This window comes from Centruroides vittatus, unplaced genomic scaffold (assembly GCF_030686945.1).
Source record: "Centruroides vittatus isolate TY-2023 unplaced genomic scaffold, ASM3068694v2 contig_19, whole genome shotgun sequence".
NCBI lineage: Eukaryota > Metazoa > Arthropoda > Arachnida > Scorpiones > Buthidae > Centruroides > Centruroides vittatus.
In genome coordinates, this window is record NW_027121169.1 from 3,034,242 (window position 1) to 3,045,735 (window position 11,494).

The window sequence follows — 11,494 nt, forward strand, 5'->3', positions numbered from 1 at the left end:
AAACACAAATGAACTGAAATTAATATTTTCCCAACAATCCATGATAACTAAACAACTTCAGAAACTAGTAAAATGTGTATGCCTGATAGAGTATTTGAATTAAATGGTGGACCTACAAAATATTGAGACATCACAAATCAAATTATTTTTTTTACACACCTGTATAATACTTTGACAATTTTTTTTGTAATTTAAAAAATCTGTGATAGCTCTAAAAATTTCAAAAAATGTTTAAATTGATGTTATAAAAACAACAGTAATGTATTTTATTATATTAGTATATTGAAAAAAGTTGGGTGTGTTTATAATTTTGAAACAGACTGTATATACAATGAGAACAGTCAATTTGATAACCCTTAAGCCACGTAAAATTCCACATATTTTAATAAGCCTTAACAGAATTCCACTCATCGATCCAGTACATCAGCTGCCGTGGCAGCATCCGTCAAGAGGAGATCCTGAAGTGCGAACGCTTCCGTAGAAAACTAAATCACCACCCCGTGCCTCCACATTTAGTCTTTTATAACTAAGGATGCCGTCCGCGGGAGGAAACTGGCGTCTTCAGATTTTTTATCCAGAACCAAGGAGGCGGGCGATGAGGGCACACGTACTGCGCGAGGCCAGGCAACGGTGTACATACATACGAGTCGTCACGTATTTAAAAATTAGTTCTCTTTGCTATTTGCTGTTCTTGCAGAAATTTTATCACTTGTGGCGACCATAACAGAGCCTGAAAAAAGAAATAAATGTAATGGAATTTCATTATAACTGAATGTTGTGTTATTTTGAATTTTTAATACATACAATAAATATTTCCTATATAAAGTGTAAAAAAAATTTTTTTTCACAAACAAGATACTCTGTGTCCCCTGTCATGTTTTGTACCATGAATAGGCAAATCCACCATATATGTAATTTGGAATGTTTCTATACGTGGCAAAGTAACAAATCTTATCACAAAGGTAAATTTCACAACAACAACACTGTGTCAAAAAATTATGTACAATTTATCTAATTAACCGTGTGTGAAAATACTAAGCAGTTTTTAAACTATTCATCATTAGAATTACATGTGTGATTTACATCACAATGATTTGCTTCCCAAATTTAAAAATTAAGGAAAATTTCCAAAATTGCTTCCATAATTTTGATAATTATTTAAAAATGCTGAAAAAGTTTGAGGTACGATCACGAATGATTTTTCTTACCAATGTCTTATAATAGTCGCTTGATTTAAAATATTCTCAGTTTGGAAAAAGGAGATTGTAAATGTATCCCACAGTACAACAGTTTGAAGTCTTCATGAAACAAACTGTTTCCTAGTGAGGTGTGGTTTACTTTTGGAACAAAAGTATATTAATTGGAATAACATTATCTTACAGTGACCAGGAAGTATATGGAGAATCAAAGAAGTGGCCTTTCACCTATCCATCAACACTAAAGCAGCATGTAAAATATTCAAAGAATATAATGCATCCCATATCATGTTTGCAAGAAGTGTAGGCCATATGACAATTACAGTAGAGCATCAATAATTTGACCTCGGTTAACGATCACGTTCTAGTCGGCAAATTCAAATGTCCGCTAGTGATGTGGTGCTACAATATTTGGTTATGTCTTGGCTACTTTAATATTATTTTTCTTAAATTTTTGCATTAGCTGGCAGCATGGCTCGACCATGAAAGGGAGGCTAGTATTTAAACCAGGCCTAATACACTATACTAATAATGTATTTTTTCATACTTTTCGGTTATCCAACTTTTCAGTTATCCAACCAACCCCAGTCCCCAATTAAGTCAGATAATCGATGCTCCACTGTATTAAAGTTATCTTAATTCCTTCAATGAAAGCACTTTATCAGATGAGAATGTTATTTTCTAACATGATCTTGCACCAGCTCATGCAGTAAAATTAATGAAAACTTTGATATTATTGTCTGTAAACAATTTACCAGACTTATCCCCCCATAGCTTCTCTATAGGATTTAACGAAACAAACATTGATGGCTGAAAAAGCTTCAACATTAGGGGATTTAAAAGAAAACTTGAAAAAAAAATTCAGTCCTAGATTACAGTGACGATTATCAGAAATCAACTGATTTAATGCCACAAAGAATCTGTGATATAATTAAAAACAAAGGTTATCCACCTAAATACTAAACAAATTTTCAAATATCTTCAATTCATATTGTATTAATATTTTATAATTCTGAAATAAAGATATGTATTCTAAGTTTTTGAATTTTTAAAAGTACAGGTTAATTGGATACAATTCTAGCCTTTTCTAACTTTCAGTGTTAAAATTTAAGTCATATCTGTTAATAATTTGTTATGTAAGATTATGACAATTTTTTGTGTAATGAGGAAGTCCTATATTCTTGATGTCAATAATAACTTACTTAATCTAGTCTCTGGTCAAGATGACAAGTGTCTAAAATTATTGAAATGAGAGAATGTTCTAGGAAAATTTTTAACAACTTGGAGTTGATAGTTATGGAAGTTCTTTAATTGCTTTTTATCTTAATACATAATAATGTAGAGTTATTAGAATACAAAACTGTTGGAGATTGCCATTTAAATATGACTCAAAGTTTAAGTTTTCTTTGTATATTTTCAAACATTCAAATGTGAAATTATGATTCCCAACAAATCTGACATTTTCTTTAACATCTCAATCTCAATGTAATTAAAATTACCAGACCCTATTATAATGTAAAATGGGAACAAATTACACTGTACAGCAGGTCTTTTGTCCTTTGGATAAAAATAAATGATTATGGATTTGTGTTTTTCTCTATTGCCTACTGTGATAGGCATTTCTTATGCAAATAAATGTAGCTTTTCATGTTATCAGACAGTTCTATTTTGTGCTCTTTTAAGTTTATGAGTCATATTACCTATAAATAAATATCTATCTCTATCTCTATAGCATTGCCATCTGGCAGGTTTATTGCACTTTCATTTATATAGTACTGAATCAGCTGATGGAGTGTAATGGCTGTGTTACATTGTGCTTGTTTCTGTGATTATTTCTACAAGAATATCAAAAGTTACATTAAAAATGTCTGTCTGTCTGGCTTATTTACACATTTTCTACATTTTGTTGTGTGTTTGGAGAGTTTACAGTAAAAGCTCAGATATGGTATAATACCATTGATCAAAAGGCCTACAAAGTTGGGGATTGAGATAAGTCCTGGACTCCTCCTTGTCTATGTTGTGGTGTGTACAATACAAGTAATTTAGAAAAGTGGCTACAGGATACACGGCTGTTTGTAGTACCAATAGTACGGTGTGAGAGGAAAGATCATGTCACCAACTGCTATTTCTGTTTGGCAAATGTAAAGAGGGTTTCTCTGCAAAATCAAGGCAAGCAGTTCACTAACTGAACTTGCCCTTACAACTGGTTCCTCATGACTGTTGCCCATTCCCAAGCCACCATATGATTGGGCATTAACAAAGACAGGACAAAGCTTTCTGACGACAAGAAAGGTGCTACAACTGGCATTGTATGCAAGGATCCAGATACAGTGATACCTCTGTTTTCGTCGATAATCCATCTGAAAACACTTTTCGAAAACCGAGGCAATTATTTCCATATGAATCAATGTAAATCCAATTAATCCAAAAACACATTTTATAGAGAATTAATGTAGTGTTAAATACTAAAAACAATAAGAAATTAACATAAAAGACAATGCTTTTATCTTCATGCTAATTAAAGATTAAAGATAAGTAATTAGCATTAAGATGAAAGCAATGGAATTGTTCAGCTAGATGCACGGGGTAATGTCTTGTCTTGTAGAAGCTAGTTGGACATGAGCTTTCAGTCTATATCACCCCATGGTAAAGTGTGACATAATTGTCATGTAATAGTAGTTGTATGTGTTTATGATAGTCGTATTGAGGGGAATAACGCCTTCTGGGAAATCCATTTAAGGGTAACTGGCTCCTATTCAGGCATTACAGACATGAAGAAAACCCAGAAAACTTCACATGGCCAACCCGCTCCCATGACCGAACTCCCAGTGTTTGGGGAATGGAGCCATTGGCCAATGGTGGGCCGTCATGGGGGTAATGTTCACACAACGAGAAATAACACCACACTGTGCCAGAAAATGCATGGTTGCCCTTTGTTTTAGCAAAATTAGCAGCATGGTCACTTGAGCACACCAACGAAATCCGAGGCAATCAACGATAACCAAAGTCAATGAAAACTGAGGTATTACCGTATTTGCCAACAACACCTCACCCCATTGCACATGTAAGTTTCTAACAAGATCATTAAGTAATCTGAAGTACTTGGTTCATGACTGCCTGCTGGAATCATCTACATAAAATTACTAGTGACTTATAATTACAAAATTTAGGAAATATTAATGTGAAGTTTTCCTCTGCCTGTGACAATACATGTATTGTAATGATGTGGTTGGTTTATTTTAAAGTTCTCTGCATTTGGAACATTGCAAGCCAGAGAAGCACAGTTTGCTGACACTAGGAATGTGTTAACCTAAACATTTATCTCTGCAAAAACCAGAAATCCACATTTATCTATTCCACATAAAACAGGACCCCACCATAGTTATCTCTAATTTTTTATTATATTAAAACAATTATACACTTTTTACAATTTTTAAAATATATCCTTTTTATATATAAATAACATCACTAGACCTGATATACTATAAAACCAGACTCCAACAAAATGCCAAATTCTATCAGGCTAGATATGGCTAAATACTAAATAAATTATGCAACCAATTTGGCACTAGAGGGAGGTGTTAGATGCCATCTCTTATTAAATTAATTAATTAAAATTATAATTATTAAATGTAATAAAATAATTTAGAATTACTGGAAGAAAAAAATCAGCCCTGGACGGGACTTGAACTCACAATTCCTCCCTCTAGTGCCAAATTGGTTGCATAATTTATTTAGTATTTAGCCATATCTAGCCCAATAGAATTAGGCATTTGGTCGGAGTCTAGCTTTATCCTTTTAATGTCAGAGTCAACAAAAAGAGAATAATCAATAATCAGCCAACAATATTGAGTTGAGTGTTGTCATCAGTATAAGAGTCTCAAAATGATTACATTAAGTGGATTGATTCTATTGTAAAATTGATTTTAGCATGTTTAAATGAAAAGCACAAGTATTGTGACTGTTCTTAACAAAACTGAGATAGAGAATATATTTAAAGACTGGAAAGATAATAATTAATTTCATAGTTATACATTTATGATTAATCCCAAATTAGGTCAATTTAATTTACATCATCATTATGATTAAGCAATGATGGTATTACGACCATCATAAACACATACAACTACTATTACATGACAATTACGTCACACTTTACCATGGGGCGATATAGGCTGGAAGCTCATGTCCAAAATCCTTTAACTGTTTTGTCTCTCTCAACACTTGCAGAACCTATCAACAATTGATGTATACACTAACATGCCAGAAAAATAAAAACATCTCCCATGTGCAGTAGCATCACTTGCCACCACTGAAAATTTTGAGCTATCTATTTATGCTAATTTGATAATAGACTATATAAGCAGGAGTAAATTGACTTGAAGTTCATGATCAACATGGCTAAAAACTGATTTAAGTGACTTTGTGGATATTTAGTAGATGTAAAATAGATGGGCTAATTATCTCCACGGAAACTGCTGCTTTGGGTTTTCCTGGGAAACTGTCAATGGTTAATAATGACTATGTGATATCTGGAAAAACTACAGTGGAACCTTGCTTAATGAGCATCTCGCACGAGTATTTTGCATAACGAGCAAAATAAATTGTAAAAATTTGCCTCACTTAACAAGCGATATTTCGCATAACGAGTGATGAGGAGAGGGGAAGTCCCGAATTGCGAGCATGCAGCATGCTTAGGGTTTGGGAAGTCTCGACATTCTCAAAGTTCTGTGACATGAGACAACCCATGATCAAAATCCCAGGACTTCGAGACTTCTCAGAATAAAATTAGAATAGAGTTCATTTTTGGCGAGATGTATCAATAAAAAAGCAATTTTAGTAAAAATCAACATTTATTGAACATAAAATCAAATCCTAACATTTATAACGTTAATTAAAGTCTAAACAATTCGTATGTTTAATTCTTATAATCATAGATTCATTTTTTGACAGTAAAATCTTATAATTATAAAACCAACTTAGTAATCATACTAATCATTAATAATCATCACCTAGTCTCTATTCATTAGTCATATAACATAACATAATAAACTAGCAATTAGACTTTTTTCTGATTTAATAAAATGGGCACTTAAAAAAATCAGACCATTTACAGCTTTGTCCGACAATCTGTTTCTGATTTTTGTAATAATGCCTCCGGACAAGAACTCTCTCTCATTTTCAACAGATGTCAGTTTTATTGTGTTTAAAGCTTTATAAAGTAGTTCCAAATTTTCAGTATGTTTTCCAGTTGCTTCAAATAACTGGAACTCCTTTTTTAATGTTGCTCTTTGATAATGATCTTTTTGCAAGAATTTTGGGTACGTTTTCTTCGATTTTTTTTTATTGTCTGTTCCATTTGACTTTGAAACTACTCATCGGGTTCGTTGTGTACTGTAGAGCTACTGGTACTGGGTTTGCTGTCCATTATTTCCAAATCTGGCATTTGGATACGAGGGATATTTTCAAAAAGTCTGCAATACAGATCTTCCACAAAAGCAATAAGTGCAGTTTTATTCAAATTCGAAGTAAAAAAAATCTGTATTTTGGGACTGTGAGCTGTGGTGGCCAGTGTGCAAATATTTTAACAAACATATAACCCATTGTGATCTTTCTTCTAGACAGGCTTTCAATGTTTCAAAGAACCGTACCGCCAGATTATCATTTGTCGTTGTCGATTGAATTTTTTTTCAGTAAAACGTCAATTATTGCTTCAGCTGTGAGTAACAAACAGTTTTGTCTGCTTAAGGCATCTACAGCTATCTTGACTGGCTGCAATAAAGTAACGATTGACAGCAAAAGAAGAAGATTGTCTTCATTCCATTCGTCTAATATGTTTAAATCAATTAACACTTTATTTACGCAATTTTTGAGCTTCAAAAATTTATAATTTAAGAAAGCTAATTAATTTAATAAAGCTAATAGACTTTATTATGACCTTTTGAAAATAAAATTATTACAATACAATTTCAACAAGCGTGTCTCGAGTCTTGACCCGAAAGTCCCAGGACCCGAAACAATTAAATTTAGAAAAAATCCTAGGACTTTGAGACACAAGACATCCCGGGACCCAAATGCTAGGCATGCTCCATTAGTCTGTGTTTGGCACTCCTTCCACTAGCATCTTAGTTTCGCTTGTGATCACATATTTTTCCAAACTTGTGTTCACACACATTACTTATAAACATCAACAACCATAGCCCGTTATATAATAAACACGCCAAACTATATGCCAAATTCTTGGGTCATTAAATTTAATGACTGATTCCAAATTAAATTTTAGAAATGTCTGAATTAAAAATTAACTATTTATAATTATTAAATTTAATACAAGATGGAAACATAAGTGCCTACCTCTAGTCAAATTAATTAATTTCTAATATTTAATTATAGCATTTACATAACCCAAGAATTTGGCCTATCATTTGGCGTGTTTATCAAACATATTAGCTGTGATTTTTTTTTTGTTTCTGCAAATCGAATTCTCATTCCAGGATGGTTCATTCCACTCTAGAAGAAAAGATTATGATGATTCACACTCCTTAACAGTGTATATTGTACAATTTTTTTTTGAATAAACGTTATACATAAAGTATTTGAGTATTTTTTCAGCATGGAACGCATTATCGTATTTTACATTGATTTCTATGGGAAAAATTGTTTCACTTAACGAGTGTTTCGCATTACGAGTAAGACTGGAATGAATATGCTCGTTAAGCAAGGTTCCACTGTACTGCAGGTGATACCTGTGAACAAAAACCCACATTGGCCACATCACAATCAATTTTAAATACTTGTGCATCTCTGGTAATCAGTCAATTCGTTGTGTCTTTAAAAGATCTATAGCCATGCTGGATATGGCAGATGTCCTACTTGTGTCCCCCCAACACAAGACTGTCCAGTGGCAATATTCTAGAGAACATTGCCACTGGACAAGTAGACTGTCATAGAGTTTCTTGGTTATATGAATCCAATTAAATCTGTTTCATACTGCTGGATGGTATCTGGAAAAAATATGAAGCTATGAACCCATCAAGTCAAATGGGAAATTTGCAAACTGGTATGAATGATATTCTGATGTGGGATATATTTAGTTGGGCAGATGTATTCTCTCTCTTAATACCACATTAAAAAATTTAAAATAGCAACAAATATATCTTTGCAGATGACGTGCACCCTTTTGTGATGGAAATGTTTTCTTCCAACAGGACATGTACCTCCATAGGCATGGGATTCGGCTTTGGCTGAAGGAACATTCTACAGTGACATTCTATCTTCCTAGGTATCTTGATCTAAACATCTAAGGGATACTGTTGAAACAACCATTTGAAAGAAAGATCCTTCTCATGCTAATCTTGAGAAATTATGGTTTGCAATTTAGGCAGAGTGAATTGCTAGTACTACCATAGTAGTACTACCTTGTGGACTTCCATTATGTATTAATAGTTATCAAAGCAAAATGTGTCACAACACACTGTTAGATTAGTGTTTCTATTTTTCTGGTATATCTATGTAAAATGATTGTATTATCATTTGAACAGTATATAATTCTATCATTTAATTAGATAAATACAATGGTCAGTGATACCCGTTTTAAGAACAAGCATGTTACTGTGAGAGCAAGGACTCTTCCAGTCCACACCATAAGCCAGAGGCCAGAGCACGACAGGAAAAGGCCCGTTTTTCAATTGCCTAATTTGCATAATCTTGCAGGACCCAACTTCCTTAGAATCTAAATGTTACCTAAAGGGTATTTAAACACTGCCCAAAACTGAACAAAAGGTCAAAGGTTGAAGCAGGAATACACAGAAAAAGATAAGTTTCCAAGGCACCTAATTTACATAAATGCACAGGGGTTCAATCCCCTTACAACCTAGGCATATGTCTGCAAGGGCCTAAACTCATTGGAAAATGCCCAAAACTGCTGAAAAGGTCAAAGGTCAGAGCTGAAACACAATAGGAAAAGCAAGATTTCCCAGATGCCTAATTTACATAATCTCACAGGGGCCAAATCCCTTACAATGCAGGAACCTGTCCCTAAATGTAAAAAATACACAGAAAAGTGCCCAATTAGTATCAGGAGTCAAAGGTCAAAGTTCAATATTATTCAAAAACCCACTAACTTCTTTCTAATTTGCATAATTCCACACTATTATATAAGCGGAGTACCTCTCTACTGGTGCACATCTACCCAGGAATGAGCTGGCATGCTACCTTGCTGATGTAAAACTTTATGTGGACAAATGACAAGTCATTGAGCCATTTGTTCAATGACGTGTAGAGATATTAGAAGTTCTAATCCAGGTGCTGTCAATGAATACGGAACCTGCTAACTCCAGATTCCATAACAGATAATTAGTGTCAAATATGTCTGGTGTTGCTTATTTTGCATGCAGTACTTAGTGGTGTATTTTATGGAAGTATGCATTTCATTCTAAGAAAAGGGCCTCATCAGTTCATAAAATGTGTTCAAGCAGTTGTAGTTTGTCCTAGCACAAATTTATCATGTTTTACTAGTTAGTTTGTTGTCCATCATCCTCTGCACATTGCACCAATTCCAGAAGCAATTGAATGGATGCATGCAGGACTATTTTTCAACTGGAACATGCCTGTGCAATTACTGGCAGATAACACAATAAAGTATCAGTATCCAGTATGCAATTTTTTTTTAGAAAAAGAGCACAGGATGCATATCACAGTAATGTAAAATCTGATGTGTTTACGACTGCCGCAGTCCACATTACCTCACTGCTTCATACGAGCACATGTGGCCGTGTGCGGAAGTATGCTAAAACTTTGACATGCAAAGACGAGAGATCTGGACCGTGATCTCTAACCATGCTACGGATTTGCATCGAGCAACACTGTACGTTCAGAATCATTTTTGCGTGTAGGTCTCGGTGCAGCCGGAAATCATTCGTAGAATCCACATGTTGCTTCTCAAACATTTCGTGAAGTATAATTATTTTACGGTAGCGTTTGCAAGTGTAAGGCATTACCACAGTGCTTTATAAAGACCATTTTTGCACGTGGATAAGTCCTACTTGCACTAAAATCTGATCAGTAGTAATGTTACGGATAACACCAGCATACATCATTCTCCCCGTCACCGTTTCTGCTTTCTTCATTCCCGTTAATGAAAATGTAACAATGTTTAAGCTGTTTCCTTGCTAGAATCAGAGACGAGCCGCCATCTTGGCTACCTACCGGTAACATTAACCGTAATTTCTTGCACGTCCTTGTGACATAATTTACCTAACAGTTAAATAACACCCCCCCCCTGATACGGTTGGTATTAAAGTACCAATTTATTCACACAAAAGCGTTATAAATGCGTAAAATAAAGAGGAAAAACAAGGGGTTACCATTTTCTTCTCACTCAAGACTTCATCCAAGATAGCATTCCTCAGATAGTGATTAGCGGGTGGCATTTCGTATCCGTTAGAGGCGCTTCCGCTAATTGCCTGACATTCTTTGCTGGCTTCTTTCTTATCCGCATCTTGTTCAAATTTACCGAAAAGATACTTGGGAGCGGACGAGACGAAGTTCTTATCTTCGACGCCTTCTTGACTCTCGTCCTTATTCAAATATTCGGTTTTTATACGAGGAAGATTAGAATATCCGCATTCGTTTTCCATTCTTTTCTTTTAAGTTTATAATACAAAAGAAAGAAAATACTGTAAATTACAAGCTAATTGCGAAGTCTCTCGAATGGCGGCCATTAAAGTTTCGTGGCCCCCTGGTGATAAATTCCTAGCAAAAATTTCAGATATCGATGCTATCCGAATTAACTATTATAAAAATTAAAATTTACAAGAAAATTTTCGCAATAACTTATCAGAAGAAAAAACTGTGCTTCTTCGGTTTTCTTCGTCTTACGTTCTTTTTTACGCCTAGGGGAACAAACTCCGCTAGATTGTTTTTGAGGTGTGTAAAAAGACGTAGGATTTGAGAAAATTTCAAACGTTATCATCATTCTGGCTATTTACTGGCTTTTTACTAGTTTTATTAATGCTACTATGAAAATATTTTACAATATTTGAGTTAATTATTAATTAAAGTAGAAATGATACATAAATTCTGAGTTGCTTTTTTCGCTGCAACAAGATGGCTGCCTCCACGGTGGAAATGTGCGAAATTGAATTCTTATATGACGTGACAATAAAATTGTAAGGTTTTTATCACCGTGAATCACTATTCTATTTGTACTAATTTTTCTTTTAAAATACTCATTAGTAAAATAAAAGATTTCACAAACTTGTATATTTGAAATGTCTTTTTATCTACTTTAGGTTACA

The 11,494-nt window shown here is 34.0% G+C and overlaps 2 protein-coding genes across 2 annotated transcripts in view; one reads left to right on the forward strand and one right to left on the reverse strand.

Moving 5' to 3' along the window:
* Positions 1–768, forward strand: part of tho2 (THO complex subunit 2-like protein) — a 220,185-nt gene extending 219,417 nt beyond the window's left edge. The window contains exon 40 of the mRNA XM_067264536.1: positions 420–768. Within this exon, the coding sequence (XP_067120637.1) occupies positions 420–462 (43 nt within the window). The 3' untranslated portion in view covers positions 463–768. The remainder of the gene's footprint in view (positions 1–419) is intronic.
* LOC136970154 (uncharacterized) lies at positions 478–10,917 on the reverse strand. Its single transcript, XM_067264558.1, has 2 exons — positions 10,562–10,917; positions 478–730 (listed from the first exon to the last, which is right to left on the reverse strand). The coding sequence occupies exons 1-2, from the start codon at positions 10,832–10,834 to the stop codon at positions 659–661; spliced, it is 345 nt and encodes a 114-aa protein (XP_067120659.1). The 5' UTR covers positions 10,835–10,917; the 3' UTR covers positions 478–658.
* Between the last annotated feature and the right edge of the window lie 577 nt (positions 10,918–11,494).